This window comes from Taeniopygia guttata, chromosome 1 (genome assembly GCF_048771995.1).
Source record: "Taeniopygia guttata chromosome 1, bTaeGut7.mat, whole genome shotgun sequence".
Lineage (NCBI taxonomy): Eukaryota > Metazoa > Chordata > Aves > Passeriformes > Estrildidae > Taeniopygia > Taeniopygia guttata.
In genome coordinates, this window is record NC_133024.1 from 115,372,682 (window position 1) to 115,392,536 (window position 19,855).

At 64.7% G+C, this 19,855-nt stretch overlaps 2 protein-coding genes across 14 annotated transcripts in view; one reads left to right on the plus strand and one right to left on the minus strand.

The window, feature by feature from the left end:
* STIM1 (stromal interaction molecule 1) overlaps window positions 1-8,438 on the minus strand; it is a 74,007-nt gene extending 65,569 nt beyond the window's left edge. For 3 of the 13 annotated variants that reach the window (XM_041719112.2, XM_041719118.2, XM_041719116.2), the window contains exon 1: window positions 7,783-8,097. In XM_041719112.2, coding sequence (XP_041575046.2) covers window positions 7,783-7,915 — 133 coding nt within the window. In that variant the 5' untranslated portion in view covers window positions 7,916-8,097. Of the gene's footprint in view, window positions 1-7,782; window positions 8,098-8,233; window positions 8,361-8,387 lie in introns of those variants that run through there. The other 10 variants (XM_041719120.2, XM_041719114.2, XM_041719121.2 and 7 more) reach the window with 5 other exon arrangements.
* Window positions 8,439-11,409: 2,971 nt separating this feature from the next.
* RHOG (ras homolog family member G) lies at window positions 11,410-18,388 on the plus strand. Its single transcript, XM_030284664.4, has 2 exons — window positions 11,410-11,558; window positions 17,148-18,388. Exon 2 carries the CDS (start codon window positions 17,177-17,179, stop codon window positions 17,750-17,752), a length of 576 nt encoding a protein of 191 aa, XP_030140524.1. The 5' UTR covers window positions 11,410-11,558; window positions 17,148-17,176; the 3' UTR covers window positions 17,753-18,388.
* Window positions 18,389-19,855: the final 1,467 nt, after the last annotated feature.

Sequence of the window (19,855 nt, forward strand, 5' to 3'; positions counted from 1 at the left end):
TGCTCTGGCAGAGCCTGGCACAGCCCAGCCCCTCCTGGCAGCACCAGCAGCCGTGCTGGGTTTGTGCCCCAGTCCTGGCTGGGGACAAACTGACACCCCGGGCAGTGCCACCTGGATCCACACATCCCACAGACAAAAGTGTGGCAGGGACAGAACTTCCCTCCTGGTGCTTTGCACAGGTTTGGAAAGAAAACACAATCTCCTCGTTCTGCAGTTACAGCCCAGAGGCAGCGTGAAACCCCAGGAACACCAAACTGCTGTCCCTTCCCAAAACACCCCGAGGTGCTCAGACCTTCCATCAGCCATTTCCCCATCGACACTTCATCCCTGCGCTTGGATCCAGCTCCAGAAATGCCAACCGGGGGGAAGCTGCAGCAGGATCTGCCCTGCCGAGATGGGATCAGCTCCCTCAGCAGCAACCCTGAGCTCAGCCCCAGCAGGTGGGAAAAGCCGGCACACACGGATTAAGAGGGAATAATCCTTCCACAGCCTGCCGGGCCTGGAGGTCTCCTCACCCCACCTGCACTCCTGGAGCTGCCCTGTGACAAGCACGGTGCCAAACCTGGATTTCTGCCTTCCAGCTGCAAAGCTGCTGAACAAACCCACCCAGGCACCCTGAACAACAGCAGCTGCTTGGAGCAGAATACTTCCACAATTATTTCTATCCCCCCAAAAAATTAGTTTCTATCCTCCATCCATCTCTATCCAGTTAAAAAAATAACTTTATTTCCCTTCGGCTTACTCACCCATTAATTATGTCCTGGCACTCCTACAGCTCTAAACACATGCATTGCTTAGCAGCTTTAATCCTGAATTATTCCCCCCTTTCCTGCAATCCAAAGCCTCCCTTGCCTAGGAAGGGCAGGCTGTTCCAACCAGCAAGCTGTTCCTTTGTAAGTCAGAGAGGAACATTCCTCAAGTTCTCCTGTTTATTGCATTTTCATCCTCCCAGAACAGCCGAATTTACGGCACCGGAGCTCCAAACCTGCAGAGAAGAATTAAACTGACCTTAAAACTCGGTCCTTCGGGGAAAAACAAACACTGTGCTACAAAAATAGTGCCTTTTCCTGCAAAACGTGTGTGTGTGTTAGCAAACATCCCCGTTTCCAACTGCACTGCTGCTGCTTCCACGTTCTGAGAGCTGCTGGCATCAGCAATTCCCAAACCCCGGAGGAGGTGAAGGGCTGGTGGAACTGAGAACGTGCAGAGCTCCTCGGTGGGATAAAGAGCACTTCCCAGGAGGAAGTGCCTCTGTGGATGCTGCAAATGTCTCTTATGGCAAACCTCAGCAAGGGGTGGATAAATATATATATATATATCTGTGAGTGGGCCAAAGCAAGCTGTCTCCCCCTCAGGCTGGTGAGAGACTTCCAAGCAGCACTTGGTGGTTCCCAAAGTCAAGCCCCACAGATGTCCGTGACACACAGTGAGTTAATGCATTTTCCAAAGTGGAAAAAATAGGTTACTTAAAAATAGGTCCATAATCCAAACAAACAAGCATCCCGGTACTATTTCATAGAGGGAAAACAGGCAGGCAGGGACAGTCCTGGGACACAACCATGCCTGGCTCCCCAGTGACTTCTCATGCTCCTCTCAAGGTTTTCCATCCACTTTGGCCAGGACTGCCAGGAAAAGCTCCTGGGCACAGTCCTGCCATCACTCCTTACCATAATTGTGTTATTAGGATTATGGCATGGCCCTCAGAGCCCTGCCAGGGCCTGGAGGGGCTCCAGGAGAGCTGCAGAGGGACTGGGGACAGGGATGGAGGGACAGGAGCCAGGGAATGGCTCCCAGTGCCAGAGAGCAGGAGATTGGGAACTATTCCTTGTGGGTGGTGAGGACCAGCGTGAGGCAGGAGCTCCTCAAGGCTCCCATGTGCTGCAGGAGTGACAGAGCAATGGCTTTAATTAAAGAGTCCTTGGTCCCTGCCAGCGCCAGCTCCTAAAACTGAACCGGAGCTCTGGAGGTGCCAGAAAATTAATCAGGCACGGCTGCAGGGGCTGGGGAAATGAAGGTGAGGGAAAATTAAAGTGCTCCAGAGAGCCCAGCTTGGACCAGCCACGGGAGCAGAGCAGACTCAGCAGGACAGCACTGCCACCCCAAATTCCAGCAGCAGAGAGTCTGGAGGGTGGGAGGGGGAAGCAGCAGGTCCCAGGGCTGCACCTGGTAACAGGAGAAGGCAGAAAAGAGGCCCAAGCCCCCATTATTCACAGCATCCCACACTGCTTTGGGCTGGGAGGAACCTCAGAGCTCACCCAGTGCCACCCCTGCCATGGCAGGGACACCTCCCACTGCCCCAGGCTGCTCCAGCCCCAGTGTCCAGCCTGGCCTTGGGCACTGCCAGGGATCCAGGGGCAGCCCCAGCTGCTCTGGGCACCTGTGCCAGGGCTGCCCACCCTGCCAGGGAAGGATTCCTCCCCAGCAGGACCTGACTGACACGAGGAGGGGTGATGGAATCTCCTTGTCCAGCCCCTCAGCCAGCAGCAGGGAAGGTCCCAGCTCCTGTTTGCAGCACCTTCCTGCCCCTCCAGCTCCCCACAGCTGGGCCAGCCAGAACAGGAACACCCTGGTCCCAGTGGCAACCCCAGGGCTGCCCAGGGACAGCCACAGCTCTGCCGCCTGCCAGGAGTTTGTTTCTCCCTCTCTGGATTTAAACAAAGCTAATTAACGGAGGAAACAGCTTTCTTAACACTGCAAGTTTGTGCAATCAGGGCTCTGGGCAGCAGAATGCCAGGCTGGGCACAGTCCAGCACCGAAGGGTGTCCAGGCCTGGCACCGACCCTGGGCTTGGAAGCACCAGGGACACGAGCCACTGCCAGAGCCTCTTCCACCAGCACAGCCTCCAAGTGGGACAAGCAGCAGGACAGGGACAAGCCCAGGGAAAAGTGCTGCTGAAAGGGATTTTTCACTAACAAATCCCCAAATCCTGGGGCTGGCAAAGCCCTCCCAGCCCAGGGAGTCCCAGCTGGGCCCATGCCCACCTTGTCCCCAGCCCAGAGCACTCAGTGCCACCTCCAGGGGACACCTGCAGGGATGGGCACTCCAAAGCTCCTTGGGCAGCCAGTGAACACCAGGATGGCCCTTTAGCTCCCTTCCCTCCCCAGATGCCAGGCAGATCATGAACCACACCTCACTGGAGGGTAGCTCAGCTCCCCAGGGCTGTCCCTGTACACTCACCCATCCTCCAGCCCCTGCCCAGGGGAGGAGAGAGCTCCCACAGGGAATTGTGATGTACCAACACACCCAGGCAGCCCACGAGCCAAACACCAACTGAGCAGGCCAGAGAAACACAAAGTGCTTTTCCTTCTCACTCCTCCTGGGATAAGGCTCTGCTCCAGGACCAGCAGAGCATCCCAGACCCTGCAGCTGCACCACGAGGGACGTCAGGAGGCTCCTTCCCCACACATTTTCTGCTCCATGCCCTCCTGAGAGCAAAGGATGGAAAGGACAGAGGGATTGATGCCTTGGACTTCCACATGGATGTGTGTATCCTGCCCCACGGCGGGAAAGGCCAACCCAGAGCCCGGTTTGGAGCAGGAGCTGCAGCTCCCTGCAGCCTCCTGAGGGAAGGGACCACCCCAGGGCACAGCAAACACGGAGACAGCTGCTTTCCAAGGGAGCAAATAAATAAATCTAACAAGAAATTACATTAAGAGCCTCTCTCTGATCCAGCTGAGCATTACTCCAAGTTTCTGGGCCAAGCAGGGAAGGGAATGAGCTGGAAGGAGCCAGGAGCTCCCCAGCAGCCCCAGCGCTGCCCAGTCAGTCCCGCTCCTCCTCCTCCTCCACATGAGGCCACTTTGCTGCCAAAACACAATTTTTCCAGCTCTCAGAATGGCAATTCCTCGAGATGAGTTTCATTCCTGAAGGAAGCTGAGGCTGTGCAATCCACCAGCTGAGCTGGGGAAGAACACGGATTTTTCCCTGGCAGAGCTCTCCAGGTATTCTCACAACGGCTCCGAATCCTTCACCCAACCCAAAGCTGCTGCTCACAGGTGCAAGTTCTCAGTGAGCATGCACCCCTCAAAGGAACTGACAGCAGAGTCTCCTTTACAAGGCATTTTACCAAAGCAAGGAGGGCACAGCGGGTCACTGTGCCCCATGAACTCCCCCAGACTGTGCAAGGACAGAGACCCAGCCTGTTCCACCCTGCAGGACGAGCCACCACTGAGCCCCCACAGCTCCACTGAGGCCAGGTCCTGCTCACAGGACAAAAACCCTTGCTGCTGGTTTCAAGCCCAAACCCACCCCTTCCCAAGGCAGAGGTTTTGCAGCAAAGGATTCACTTCTAATGAACCCCTGGGCCCCGGGATGGCAAGGACAGACAGGGCTTGGGCGCAGAAATTCCCATTCTCCCCCTCTGGAATCAATGACAGTGACCAGCCTGTGGCTGCAGCCCCCTTCCTCAGCCTGACTTTGTCCCACAGGATGCCCCCGGGGTTTAAGGGCAGCTCCAGGTGTTCCAGGCACACAGGAACAGCCCTGGGCACAGCCCCCAGCTTTGGACACGACACTGTCAGGATGTGGTTTTAACTTGTTCTTTAAACCACTGAGATAACAGCAAAGATGACTCAAGAAAGGTTGTGGTGAAGGAAACAAGACAGGGAAGCAGGAGACACGGCAGGAGAAAGGAAGAGGAGCTGCTGTGAAAGAGGAAAAGCTACCAAACCTGTGCCAGCCTTGCACCAGGGCCCAGCCCTCACCACGAGCTCCACATCCCCAAAAATGCCTCCACCCAACACACAGCTCAGAGCCCAGCTCTGTGCTGCTGCAGGAACGAGGGAAAATCCACACCAGCACCCTGACCTGCCTCAAAGACAGCAGAACGGGGACCCCCAGATCCCTGGGGGAGCTCAGGAAGGAATGCTGAGCACAGTGAAACAAGGCTCAGGGCACTGCACACTTGCACTCCCACATTACTGCAGGGAGAAGCTGTCACCACTGAGGGAACCAGGGATCAACCCCAGCCACCCAAACCCCACCTCTCCACAGCCAGCTTTCCTTGGATCTCCTGCAGCCACACCTGGAAGTGCCCACCTGTGCTGGGCTGCACAGAGGGCAAGCAACTAAAATAAAAACAGCCCTAAATCCCACACACTGGTTGCAGGTGATGTGATTTAAGGAGGAAGAGCCAGCTGAGCAAGATTAGTAATTTAAATGAGATGAAATTTAAGACACTTGACCCAAACAGCGGGTCACATTTTTGATAGCCCACATAAAACTTGTGTAAAACACTGTCCACAGCCCCAAGGATGTTCTGATAAGGACCAGAAAAAGGACCAAAACCTGGCTGATGAGGGCAACAGCCAGATTACAGCAAATTAGCACACAGAGATGGAGAAAAAATTCCTGGAAGTCCAGTTTGTCCCTGAGGAGCCTCGTTTGCCCCCTTTTAGGGGGTGTGAAAAGGTCTCAGGCCGGGCTGCAGCCTGACAAATTCGGGCTAAAAATAACCAGGGCGGGTGCAAACAATGCCGTGGGCCCGTCACACATCCTGTGACAGCGGCAGGATCCCAAACCTGGGCTCGGGCAAGGCCAGGGGCTGCCAGGGGCTCCCTCTGCCTGGCCGGGCCTCCAAACCCCCACACCTGGTGAAATGCCTCCTGTGCTGCGAGTGGAACCAAACTTCAATGGGATCCCGGCAGAAAGGGATTAGAGATCAAAGATTAAGGCCTCAGTTGGCCTCTGAATGAGTCAAAGCCAGGAGAAAATCTGGTTTTCCCCCGGGGTTCAGTCACCCACTCTGATTTTCCGGCATGGATAAACCCACCCGTTTCAAACTCTTGTTTAAAAATATCTCCCAGGAATAGGGATCATTCCCTAATCCTCGAAAAACCTGCTGATGCATCCCTTGAGTGTGCCGAGGAACCTCAGCATCCCAAGTGCTGCAAGCCCAGGCTCCTGCTCTCTGCAAGCGCTCCCCTGCACAGTCTGAAAAACTTCCCCGCTGCTGAAGGTTTATCATTAAAACCCTGCCATCCTAATTAATTAATTAAAAAAAATAAAAAGCACCTTTGCACGTTAGAAAACGTGTCAGTACCGAGCACTTTCACTTTCAAAAAACGTCCAACACTCACCTCTGCCTCACACCAAGCAGCCAACACCTTCTGCTTCCAAGGAAAACACCCGGAAAAGCTCTGCTGTGCCGGCTGAGGACATTCATTCCCTGCTGGAGCTGGGAGCAACAGCCCAGAGAGCTCAGGGGACACACCGTGCGGGAGCAGGAGAGGGCAGGGAGCCCTTCCAGCCGGACGGACACGGAGCAGGGCACACCAACCCCCCGACCACGTTCCTGCAGGTGTGGGCTGCAGCCGCAGCCAGCCCGCAATGCCAGGCAGGCCGGGGAGCCCAGCACGGCCCCGAGCGGCCCGGAGCAGCCGGGGCACTGCCGGGGCACTGCCGGGGCACTGCCGGGGCTCTGCCGGGGCACTGCCGGGGCTGCCTCCGCTCGCCAAGAGCAGAGCCAGCAGCTGAACCAGCCGGGCTGCCACACTTCTGCAGGGCCTCCAAAAATAACTGCGCTGCAAATTCCTTGGAGGCACCAACCTTGCTTCACGAGGACTGCGGAGATCCAGTTTCCGTAGCGGAGCAGGCTGGATGCGAGCGGGCCCGAGGGTCCCGGGGCACGGCGGCAGGGGACGCGGAGCCCTCGGCCCGGAGGCACCCCCGGCGAGGCACGGAGCCCATCCCCGGTCTGCCACCACCGAGCTGCCCGGGGCTCAGCCCCGGCTGCCCGGGGCTCCACCGCTCCAGGGCCGGCTCCGTGCCCCGCTCCGTGCCCCGCTCCCACCGAGCAGCCCCGCGCTGAGAGCCGAGCCCACCCAACACCAGCACCCACACACCAGCCGAGCCCTTCCTGCGCCCGGATCCCCCCGGCTGCAGCCCGGGCCCGGGGAGAGCTGCCGGCGGTACCGGTACCGGCACCGGGCGGCTCGGGGCTCCCGGGGACCGGCCCGGGCTCACAGCGGGGCTTACGGGCAGCTCCGGCTGACCTCGGGCACCGCCACAAGGACACAGAGCCCACGGAGGCGCCACCAGCGCGGCCACAGCGGGGACAGACCCGCGGGGCGCCGGCGGCTCGGCCGCGCTGCCCCTTCGGCTCTCGGGGCACAGGGGATGGGAAGGAGGGAGGCAGAGCCCCTTCGGCTCTCGGGGCACAGGGGATGGGAAGGAGGGAGGCAGAGCCCCTTCGGCGCTCGGGGCACAAGGGATGGAAAGGAGGGAGGCAGAGCCCCTTCGGCGCTCGGGGCACAGGGGATGGGAAGGAGGGAGGCAGAGCCCCTTCGGCTCTCGGGGCACAGAGAAGCACAGCGGCTCGGCCGCGCTGCCCGCGCTCCTCGGGTGGGACCCGCCGGTCCCGGCGGAGCAGGGCACAGCCCGGGGGTCCCCAGCCGGGAACGGCTCCGCACGGAATCCCCACACCGTCCCCAGCTCCCGGCCAGCCTCTCACCAGCACAGGGCGAGCGAGTAAAACAACGCGAATCGTGTGAAATGCCGCTCGCCGCCGATGCGCCTGAACGAAGCGGAGCGCAATATTCTAAACGAGCTGGAATGTAAAACTTTTAACCCAAACAGCCGGAGCCCGCAGTAGGAACACACAGGGGTTACTGCGGGGTAATTTCGGTCCTTGCGGGGTCCCGAAGCGGGGAGCAGCGCAGCTCTTGTCCGAAAGGCGGAGGAATGGCCCCAAAACGGAGCGCGGGGGGGCTGGCACGGCCTTCCCCGGGCAGCGGCCGAGCCCGGCGGGCAGGGCAGGGCAGGGCAGGGCACGGCGGGGCTCACCTGCGATGGCCGAGTCGTCCAGGTGGGAGCCGGGGGCCCGCTCGGCGCGGCCGGGATGCTGCAGCAGCAGGAGCAGGAGGAGGAGGAAGAGGCCGCACAGCGCCCGCACGGCCCGGCCCGGCCGCGGCTCCATTTCCGCGTCCCCGCCGCCGTCAGCTGCTCCTCGGCATGGGCACCGGCTGGGGGGCCGCGGGTGTCCCGGTTATCCCGGTTATCGCGGCTGTCCCGGTTCTCGCGGCTGTCCCGGCACCGCCGTCAGCTGCGGCCGCGCACCGGCTACCGGAACCCTCCCCCCCCCGCCCGCAGTGGTGTCTCCCAGGACAGCCTCCCCCCCCCCGCCGCAGTGGTCTCTCCCGGGACAGCCCCAGTCCGCCCGCCCTCAGTGGTCTCTTCCCGGGATAACCCCGCCGGCGCCCCGCGGCTCTGCCGGGATAACGCTCCTTCCCGCTACCTCCGCTGTTGTCCCCCCGGCCCGCTCCGTCCCTCCGCCGCTTCCTCGCAGCGGTGCCTCCCGGAAAACCCCGCTCTGTCCGTGCCGGGACAGCCGCACCCCCCCGCGCCGCTGCGGTGGTCTCGCCCGCCCCCCCGCGCGCCGCGCTACGCACCGGGCCCTGGCGCCGCCGCGCGCGCTGACAGGGGGCGGGGCCAAGAGCCGCCGGGCCACACCCACTGGGGCGGGGCCAACGGGGCGGGAGCGTGGCCACGCCCCTTCTCCCGCCCGCGCGCGCACGGCGCTGTCCCGCAGCGACCCCTGGCGGACGGAGCGGGGAATGGCGGGGCCGGGACACAGCGACAGGGACACACCGCGACAGGGACATATCGCGACAGGGACACACACCGGGACAGGGACACACCGGGACAGGGACATATCGCGACAGGGACACAGCGGGACAGGGACACAGCGGGACAGGGACACAGCGCGATAGGGACACACCGGGACAGGGACATATCGCGATAGGGACACACTGACATGGGACACACACCGGGACAGGGACACACACCGGGACAGGGGACACACACCGGGACAGGGACACAGCGCGACAGGGACACAGCGCGACAGGGACACACACCGGGACAGGGACACAGCGCGACAGGGACACAGCGGGACAGGGACACACACCGGGACAGGGACACAGCGGGACAGGGACACACACCGGGACAGGGACACAGCGCGACAGGGACATATCGCGATAGGGACACACTGACATGGGACACCGGGACAGGGGACACATCGCGACAGGGACACACCGGGACAGGGACACACACCGGGACAGGGACACAGCGCGATAGGGACACACACCGGGATAGGGACACACACCGGGACAGGGACACAGCGCGACAGGGACATATCGCGATAGGGACACACCGCGACAGGGACATATCGCGATAGGGACACACTGACATGGGACACACACCGGGACAGGGACACACAGAGCGACAGGGACACACACCGGGACAGGGACACAGCGCGACAGGGACATATCGCGATAGGGACACACACCGGGACAGAGACACATCGCGACAGGGACACACTGACATGGGACACACCGGGACAGGGGACACATCGAGTCAGGGACACAGCGCGATAGGAACACACACCGCGACAGGGAACACATCGCGACAGGGACACACACCGCGACAGGGACACAGCGCGATAGGGACACATCGCGATAGGGACACACCGCGATAGGGGACACCACGCGACATGGGACACACCGTGACAGGGGACACACCCAACATGTGACACAGCCTGACATGTCACCCCCGCTGACATGTCACAGCACGCCGCTCTCTGGGGTCCCAGCCCGTGCTCCTGCTTCCCGGGGGGGTTGAGGAAATTTCGGCACCTCCTGGAGCTGTGACACCCCAGGGCCACCAGTGTGTCCTGAGGCCACCAGCTGCGGGGGGACGGGGAGGGGACACAGACAGGGAACACGTCCTGTCCCACCCCTCACATCTGTCCCACCCCTCACATCTGTCCCACTCTGGCCGGGTGCTCCGAGAAGTGACACCCCTGTCCCTGGCGCAGGCTCCTCCCACGTCCCCGCTCTGGGCTGGGGGTCCCAGGCTGGCCCCTCGTGAGGTCCCCCGGCCACGGCGAGTGTCCGGCTGGGCACGGGGCCGGCCCAGGTCCGGGCTCTGTCCGGCCTCTGTCCGGGCTGATGTCCGGGCTGATGTCCGGGCTCTGTCCGGGCTGATGTCCGGGCTCTGTCCAGGCTGATGTCCGGCCCCGGTCCGGGCTGATGTCCGGGCTCTGTCCGGGCTCTGTCCGGGCTGATGTCCGGGCTCTGTCCGGGCTGATGTCCGGCCCAGGTCTGGGCTGATGTCCGGCCCAGGTCCGGGCTGATGTCCGGCCTCTGTCCGGGCTGTGTCCGGCCTCTGTCCGGGCTGTGTCCAGCCTCTGTCCGGGCTGATGTCCGGCCTCTGTCCGGGCTGTGTCCGGCCTCTGTCCGGGCTGATGTCCGGGCTCTGTCGGGGCTCGGTCCGGGCCGATGTCCGGCCCCGGTCCGGGCCGATGTCCGGGCTCTGCAGGACGCCACTTCTGGTCCCCGTGCTGGCACTGGGCAGATGCCGGCTGTGGGCGGGGGTCCCACAGCTGCAGACCCCGGGATGGGGATGGGGACAGGCCACTCGCTCCCGGGAACTGCCTCCCTCCATCCCCGGCTGTCCCCCACGAGCCCCAGGGACCCTCATGGGCCGCGGGCACCGCTGGGGGGCCCTGGCCCATATCTATGGGGGCTCGCAGCTTGGGGGAGCCGGCCCTGGGGGGACCCTCAGAGCAGCCGGGCTCCTCCGGCACAGCTCGGGGCTGGGGGGCTCCCGCAGCAGCCCCGGGACCGCCTGTTCCCCCAGGGGCAGCTGGTCCCCGCTGTGCTGTCACCCCGGTGCTGTCACCCCCGGTGCTGTCACCCCCTCCCCACCCACACCCCGGGGCAGCCCGAGGGCAGGGGTGTCACCTCCCCTCGCCATCAGCCCCCGAGTCCCCGGGTGGGGTGGGCTCCCCTCCCTTCTCACCCCCTGCACCCCCAGAACTCTGGTCCCCCTGGGCTGGCAGTGGCTGCCCCGGGGTGTCCCTGTCACCCCGGGGTGTCCCTGTCCCCAGCGGTGGGGTCGGGGTGAGCGGCGGGGGCCAAGGGGGGTCTCAGGGGTTGAGAAGTGGGGTCAGGGATGAGTGCCAGGGGTGCCAGGAGTGGGGTTGAGGGGTCAGAGGTGGCGCCAAGGGTGGAGGGCTCAGTGCTGGGGGCTGAAGGATGGGGGGCTCGGGGGGCGCAGGCAGCTGGCGAGGGAGGAGGGTCCCCGCTCCCCACCCGGCCCCGGGGCTGCGGGTCCCTGCGCGGGGCGGTCTCGGGGGTCGTGCCCCGGGGTCGTGCCCCAAGCCGCCGCCGGCTCAGCCCGCAGCCCGGGGCGGTGCCCGCAGCCCGGTGCCGGTGCCCCAGCCCGGTGCCGGTGCCCCAGCCCGGTGCCGGTGCCGGTGCCCCAGCCCGGGGCGGTGCCGGTGCCCCAGCCCGGTGCCGGTGCCCCAGCCCGGTGCCGGTGCCCCAGCCCGGGGCGGTGGCGGAGGGCACAGGGCTGCGCTGCCGGCCCGGACCGAGGAAGGAAGCGGCGGGCGCGGGGGGCCGGGCGCGGCGGGGGAAGTTTCTCCGCGGGACCGCCCGGGGCGGCGGAGGAGGCGGCCGCAGACTTCCTCCTCTTCCTCCTCCTCCTCTTCGTCCGGCTCTCCGTGCTCCTGCCGCTGCCGCCCCGGCCCCGCGCCCGCCGCCGCGCCATGCCCCGGGGTGAGTGCGGGGCCGGGGCACCGGGCACCGGGAAGGGCCGGGGGTCCCGCGGGCGGGGGTCCCGCCGCGCCGGGCTCCGAGCGGGGCCGGGAGGAGCCGCGGGTCGGGGCCAGGGCGGGGGCGGCGGCGGCGGGACCCGCCCGGAGCGGGACCGCGGGGATAACGGGACCACGGGGATAACGGGACCGCCCGCCGGGATAACGGAGCCGCCGCGGAGAACGGGGCTGGGATCGCGGAGCTCCGGGGATAAGGGGAGCGCCGGGGATAAGGGAGCCGGCAGGGATAACGGGACAGCCGGCGGTAATTACGGGGGACCGGGGTGCCGGAGGAGCGGAGTTTTGGGCGGGAGCGGCCCCGGCAGCAGCCGGGACAGAGCGGGGACAGAAACTGGCCCGGCCCGACCCCCTCGGCGGGACCCCCGCCCCCGGCCCCGCGCCCACCCAATCTGCAGCCGCACCCCTGCCCGCTCCCGGCCCCGCGCTGCGGGGGCTGCACTGACACCGGGGGTGCTGCACGGCCCGCGGGACCCCCGGCCCCGTCCTGACCCACCGACCCCCCTGTCCCCTCCCTGCACTGACCCCCCCTGCACTGACCCCCCTCTGCACTGCTCCCCACTGCTCTGACCCCCCGACCCCCGTGCAATGACCACTGAGCCCCCGCACTGACCAGCACTGCGCTGACCCCACTGACCTCCCCCGGCACTGCTGCACTGCACTGACCCCCGATCCCCCTGACCTGAGCCCCTGCACGGACCCACCGAGCCCCCTACACTGACCCCAGTGACGCCTCCAGCACTGCTCCACCCCACCGACCCCACTGCACTGACCCCTGCAGTGACCCACTGCCCCTGCACTGCCCCCTACACTGACCCCACTGCCTCCTCACCGACCCCGCTGCCCCCCTCTGTGTGACCCCACACATTCCCTGCTGGCGCTGCCACACGTGTGCAGCAGTGCCAGGGCTGTCCCTGCTGCTGGGACGCCTGCCGTGGGTACTCGCCATGGGGTGTCCCCTGGGGTCACTGGGTCAGCGTGGGGCCACCCACGGTCCCCTGGATCCTGTGGGGAGTGTGGTGAATGTGTGCCGGGGCTGGGGGATGCTGGGCTTCCTCCGCTTGGCTCGGGGGAAGGAGAAGCCACCGGGGTACTGAGGCACCGTTTGTGGCCTATGGGGACAAGTTGTGGTGGGAGTGTGGCGGGAGGGGGCCCGCGGGGACGGGCTGTGGTGGGAGGGGGCTGGCCCAGACACCAGGAGTGTCTGTGAGCAGTTGTGGAGGTGCTGGGCCGTGCTGGCCACAGTGCAGGTGTGGGCTGTGCCCTTGTGCATGGAAGTGGGTTTGGTTTGGTTTGCTTTGGTTTGGTTTGGTTTGGTTTGGTTTGGCCATGGCCCAGAGAGGCACCAGACCAGTGCAGGTTTTCCACCCAGCACTGGGACCTGCTGGAGGAATGGAGCCTGGCCTGTCCTGCATGGCTCCATCTCTCCATCCATCCATCCATCCATCCATCCATCCATCCATCCATCCATCCATCCATCCATCCATCCATCCATCATCCATCCATCCATCATCCATCCATCCATCATCCATCCCTCCATCCATCCATCCATCATCCATCCATCCATCATCCATCATCCATCCATCCATCATCCATCCATCCATCATCCATCCATCCATCATCCATCCATCCATCCATCCATCCATCCATCATCCATCCATCCATCCATCCATCCATCCATCCATCCATCATCCATCCATCCATCCATCCATCCATCCATCACCCATCCATCCATCCATCCATCATCCATCCATCATCCATCCATCCATCCATCCATCATCCATCCATCATCCATCATCCATCCATCCATCCATCCATCATCCATCCATCCATCCATCCATCATCCATCCATCCATCCATCCATCCATCATCCATCCATCATCCATCATCCATCCATCTATCGATCCTTCCATCCACCTGTCCATCCATCCATCCATCCATCATCCATCCACCCATCCATCCATCCATCATCCATCCACCCATCCATCCATCCATCATCCATCCACCCATCCATCCATCCATATCTATCCATCCATCCATCCCTCCATCTGTCCATCTGTCCCCCCACCCCCAGGATGGATCCCTGTTCTCCAGCCCGTGGCTGTGGGAGCCGTGGCCAGGCCGAGGAGTGGCTGTATCCCCCCTGGATCCACTCCAGCCCCGGAGCTGCAGAACTTTGGCTGCAGAGCTTTGGCAGCGCCTGGAGCTGAGGCCAGGCCGGGAGTGGCCGTGGCCGTGGCGAGGGGCAGAGCAGGGCCCGGCCTGGGAGGGAAATAAAATGAGGAAATTAGTCACGACAGCTGGAAAATGAGGGAAATCAAAATCCTCCGAGTCAGCATGGAGGTTATTTTAGCTGCCACGGCAGAGCTGGGGGGCCGAGCTGGGGGGTCCCTGCATCCCCACCATGGCCATGGACCCCCGTGGGGTCCCTGCTCGGGATTTAGAGATTTCAGTAGTTTTATCCATTTCCTCTTTTGCTGCTGAGCAGGCTGCAGGGCAGGAGTGGCCCCAGTGACCAGACTGGTGACCCCCGGCCCTGGGTGGGCCCGGGCACGACCCTCGGGCGGGGTGGAGCCGGTGCCCGGGGAGGGGTGCCCGGGGAGGGGTGCCCAGGGAGGGGTGCCCGGGGCAGGGCGGGGTGCTGGGGGCACAGCAGGGTGTGAGGTGTCCGAAGTGGGGCGGGGAAGGGGTGCTGGGGCGGGCAGGGCCGGTTCCGGGAGGTCGGGCAGGGTTGGGGACCGTGGGACAGGAGCTGACGGGGGCGGCTGCTCCACTTCCCCGGCGGAAAACCCCCGGGGGCTGCCCCGGCCAGGAGCGCTGGCAGAGGGTTTTGCTTCCCTTTTCTGCTGAAGAGATGAGTCGCTTTTCCCGTGCCAGGGGGTGGCGATGGGAGGGGGGACCTCTGAGTGCCACCCACAGCCCCCCTGGCCGCCTGCCCCTCTCCGCAGCCCCCCAAACGCCATCCCCCGCAGTGGGAGCGTGGTTGGGGGGCTCAGGGTGCCGAGCCTGGGGCTGGGCACGGCGCAGCCCCCGTGCTCCCACCCCTCCTTCCCCGGGGCCTCTGCTGGGGCTGTGTCCCCCGCGGGCTGTGTCCCCCACGGGCTGTGTCCCCCGCGGGCTGTGTCCCCCGCGGGCTGTCCCCTCAACCCCACGAGGCCACTTTGACCCCGGGGCGCCAGAAGGGGTTAAATGTGCTGGGAGAACAGAGCTGGCCTTGTGCTGGCAGGGCAGGGAGCGGGCTGCAGGCGGGGGGCACAGCAGGGCCCGTGGGGCACACCAGGGCCCGTGGGGCACAGCAGGGCCAGTGGGGCACACCAGGGCCCGTGGGGCACAGCAGGGACGGTGGGGCACACCAGGGCCGAGGCACCCACCCGGTGTCCCCAGACCGGCCCATCCTGGCCCCATGGCAGTGGGGCCCTCGGGAGCCCCAGCGTGGTGCGGGGACACGGATGGTCTCCAGCCCCTGCCGGCACAGGCAGCCCCTGGCCCCGTCCTGGAATGGGGCTCCTGCCCACCCTCCTGTCCCGTGCTGGGGGACACAGGGACCCAGGGCTCAGGAGGCCGGGCACTGGTCCCTCCTCATCCTCGCTGGGAAGATGAGTGTGAGTCAGGGGCTTGCTGGGGCTGTGATGTGGTGGCTGTGGCTGCAAACCTGGGCTGTGACAAAGCCGGAGCCCCCCTGACACCCCATCTCCTCCTCGGCACCCAGCCAGCCTCGGAGCTGCTGCGGGGGCTCTGCCCTACACAAAGCCCCTCCTCAGCGAGGCATTTGCCCTGTGAGTGTGGGCCGTGCCTGCAGGTCCCCTTGTGGTGCCACAGGCACCTTGTACCTGGTGGTGGCAGTGCCAGGGCTGGCAGGAGCCAGAGCGCTCCTGTGTGAGCCCTTGGGCACTGTGGTGTATGCTGTGGTGTGTGCCCAGGTTGGCTGAGCGCTGGTGACAAACCTGGGGACACTCTGGGGCTCCACACCCCCAGGGGTGCTGGGTGATGGAGAAGTGACCCCTGGCCTCTATCTAGGCCCTTCTCCTCCTCCTCTTCCTCCTCCTTTCCTTCCTCCTCTCCATTTCCCAGTGGTGATGCCCTTCATGGGCACGAGAGTTTCCTCTGCACCAGGATGGGGATGGGGATGGGGATGGGGATGGGAACAGGAGTGAAGATGGGGAGGGGACAGGGATGGTTCCTGCCGGGTGCAGCTCATCCCGAGGTGCCCACAGTCAGTTTGGGCTCAGCATGGGCAGTGTGTGTCATGGCCCACTGTGGGATGGGCACAGGCCCAGGCTGGGGCTCAGGGATGCTTCGGGTCCAGATTGGGTCAGATGGGCCAAATGGGGCCTTGGGGTGACAGGGCCAGGGGTTGGGATGTTGGGGTGACTGCAGGGGCTGCCCTGGGAGCCCCAGCCCTGGGAGCCCTGGGCCAAGGGATGGAGTGGCTGCAGGACAGAAGGGGCACAGGGGATGTGGGTGGCAGTTGTGCAAGGTGAATGTCCCTGAAGGTGGCCCTGTGCAGCCTGAGGGACCTCAGTCTCCCCCAGTCCTGATCCTGGTCCCATGACCCTGATGCTGTTCCTCCCACTGCCCTGCTCCTTCTCCCTGTGCTGTTCCTCCCACTGCCCTGCTCCTTCTCCCTCTGCTGCTGCTCCCATTACTCTGATCCGCTGCCTTCCCCCACTGTCCTGCTCCAGCTCCTCCTGCTCCAGCTCCTTCTCCCGCTGTCCTGGGCTCCTTGATGCTGTCCCTGGCACACCAGTGGGGCTCCCGTCCTCCCGCTGTGATCCCCTGGGTGGGCACCAGCGGGGTGAAAGGGGCTGCCGGCCCCAGGGTGGGCAGCTCCCCGCCCCAGCGCCGTGGGGTGCCCCCGCCTCGGCTGGGCAGGGCTTGGCTCCGGCAGCAGCAGGAAGGGGAGCAGGATGCAGCCCTTAATGGGAATTGCAGAGGGAACCTGAGGAAGGAAAACGCGCGCCGGGATTGGGGATAAACACAGCTGCCGGAGCGGACGTTGGCTCGGGGCCACGCCAGCCACAGCACCAGCCCGGCCTCTGCCCGCCGGGAGCATCACCAGCCCTGCTTGGGGTGGGCAGGATGGGGCTGGGGCTGATGGTGATGGTGCCCGGGCTGCCAGAGCCCCGGTATGCCCCTGCTCCCTGCCCTGCTGCCCTCCGTCCCATTCCGGGCTGAGGCACAGCACGGGATGGCACAGCACGGGATGGCACAGCACGGGATGGCACAGCACGGGATGGCACAGCATGCAATGGCACAGCATGGGTGGCACAGCCTGGTTGCCATGCATGCAGCACCCTGGGGACAGTGTGGTCCCCATGCACGCTGGCTGTGGTGGCACACACGTGTCCCTGGGTCACGGCAGGCAGATCCCCATTGCAGGCTCTCTGTTAGGGGGATTTGCCTGCCTGGGAAGCTGCTCTGGGCACTGGGCCGGATGGTGAACCAGGGGGGTGACCCCTGTGCAGCCTCCAGCCTGGGGGTGTCAGGGGGGGACCAGGCTGACCCAGCCCTCGCTGAGCCTGTTCTCTTCCCGCAGGCTGCTGAGGGGTCCCCAGCACCGCCGGCATGCAGAGCATCAAGTGCGTGGTGGTGGGTGACGGGGCGGTGGGCAAGACCTGCCTGCTCATCTGCTACACCACCAACGCCTTCCCCAAGGAGTACATCCCCACCGTGTTCGACAACTACAGTGCCCAGAACACGGTGGACGGCAGGACTATTAACTTAAACCTGTGGGACACGGCTGGCCAGGAGGAGTACGACCGCCTGCGGACGCTTTCCTACCCCCAGACCAACGTCTTCATCATCTGCTTCTCCATCGCCAGCCCGCCCTCCTACGAGAACGTCAAGCACAAGTGGTACCCCGAGGTGTGCCACCACTGCCCCAGCGTGCCCATCCTCCTCGTGGGCACCAAGAAGGATCTGAGGAACAACCCCGAGACCATGAAGCGGCTCAAGGAGCAGAACCAGGCGCCCATCACCACCCAGCAGGGCATCAGCCTCTCCAAGCAGATCCGCGCCGTCAAGTACCTGGAGTGCTCGGCGCTCAACCAGGAGGGCATCAAGGATGTGTTCACCGAGGCCGTGAGGGCCGTGCTCAACCCCGCCCCGGCCAAGCCCAAGAAGCCCTGCGTGCTCTTGTGACGGGGCTGAGAGACGATCCTGCCCCTGCCCCGGCGCCCCACACGCCTCCTGCCCCCCTGCCACCCCCCCAGCCTCGGTGGGACCGGGGCTGCCAGCCCCAAGCCGCCAGCTTTGATAATACAGACCCTGTTCGCACTAAGGGCCGCCCGCCCCGGGGGCACCGGGCTCCCTGCTCCGGCTGTCAGCGGCCGCTTTTGGTGACGCCTCTCCGGTCCTGGCACAGCAACGCTTCCTGAGAAGGGCATGGGACAGCCCCACTCCAGCCCTGAGCATCCCACAGGGACCTGCCACCCCGAGTCCTCCATGGGGACCTGCCACCTCCACCCTCTACACCAGCTGGGGCACGGGGAGTCCCCAGCCCCTCTGTGCCAGCCCTGGCATTTGCCCAGCCTGGAGCATCTCGCTGGCACTGCCCCACACTGCCCCGGGATCCCCCTGGCAGCACCAGGGGCTCCTGGGGGGTGTTTGGGGTGAGCCCCACGCCAGGGACCTCCAGCCCTGCTGAGAGCTCGGCCAGTGTGGCCAGAGCAGAGAGTTCCTGCCCTGGCTGGTGCTGGAGCTCCGCAGGGCAGCAGGACTCACCTGTAACTAGCTGCCCCCAGAGCTGCTTCTCCTTCAATAAAAACCTGCCCAGGCCCCCTGTGTCCTGTGCTCTGCCCCACGCACCCACTTTTCCTGGCATGGGGACACTCCCTGGAGGGACATGGGTGTCACCGCCCCAACCTGGGCTGGGACCCCTCACTGGGCCAGGGCCAAGCTGAGGGTGCTCATGGTGCCTGCCAGGGCTCTCTTCTGGGGGTAACTGCCAGGGGAAGCCTGGGATGTCCCTGCCATGGCCAGTCCTGACCCCACCATCTCTGTGCCCAGCTGAGCTCCCACCCGGGGGCTTGGGGACATTGAAGGGACAGCAATGGGGACAGTGCAGGAGGTGCCCGTGGGGACATTGAGCAGGAATGGGGACACTGAGGATGGAGACATTGCAGGAATTGGCACACAAGCGGTGTCCCCACCTGGGCAACCCCAGCCACCCCAGCCCTGGTACTGCCTCTGGAGTGGCAGGCGGAGGGCAGAACCTCTGTTCCCATGCCCAGGGGTGTCCTCGGTGCTCCCGTGTCCTGTGGCTGTCCTGTGGCTGGCGATGGCAGCAGGAGGGAGCAGCGGCATCCCCAGCCGCTCTCGCCACCCCCTCGCCATCCCCCGGCACGTGCTGGCGGGCGGCCAGGGCCGGACACGGGACACGGGACAAGGGCCCCTTGTCCGGCCCCGGGGCCCTCCTGCAGGAAGGGCAGAGACCCGGCGCCCGCCACAAGCCGCCTTTGTTCCCCGCTCCCTTTGCAGCCAGGCCGGGGCAGGCGTGGGCAGCGGGGCCGGGGGCTCCGGGGGCTCCAGCCCAGCCTCCTGGAGCCTCCTGGGCCATGGCAGAGCGTGGCCCCCGCAGACCCACCCTGCCAGCCCACAGCCAGGGGACACGGCCCCAGGGCCGCTGCACAGCCACGGGCTCCTGAGTCCCTGCTGTGCCAAATCTGCTCCCACCGTGGGCATCCAACAGCCCTGTCCTGCTCTGTCCGTGGGAGGATCCCCACGGCCACATCCCGATCCCACTGTGGTGGATCCCCACAGCCACGTCCTGATCCTGCTCTGGGATTTCCTACAGCCACGTCCTGGTCCTGCTCTGGGGATTCCTACAGCCACGTCCTGGTCCCACTGTGGTGGATCCCCATGGCCACGTCCTGCTCCTGCTCTGGGGATTCCTACAGCCACGTCTGGGTCCCACTGTGGTGGATCTCCATGGCCACGTCCTGGTCCCACTGTGGTGGATCCCCATGGCCATGTTCTGGTCCCACTGTGGTGGATCCCCATGGCCATGTTCTGGTCCCACTGTGGTGGATCCCCATGGCCACGTACTGCTCCTGCTCTGGGGATCCCTACGGCCACGTCCTGGTCCCACTGTGGTGGATCCCCACGGCCCCGTCCTGCTCCTGCTCTGGGGATCCCTACAGCCACGTCCTGGTCCCACTGGGGTAGATCTCCATGCCCATGTCCTGCTCCCGTTTTGGGGATCCCCACAGCCATGTCTGGGTGCCACTGTAGTGGATCCCCATG

Excerpts from the sequence above, each read along its gene's own strand:
- RHOG (XM_030284664.4), top strand. The coding sequence starts at position 17,177 with ATGCAGAGCATCAAGTGCGTGGTGGTGGGTGACGGGGCGGTGGGCAAG.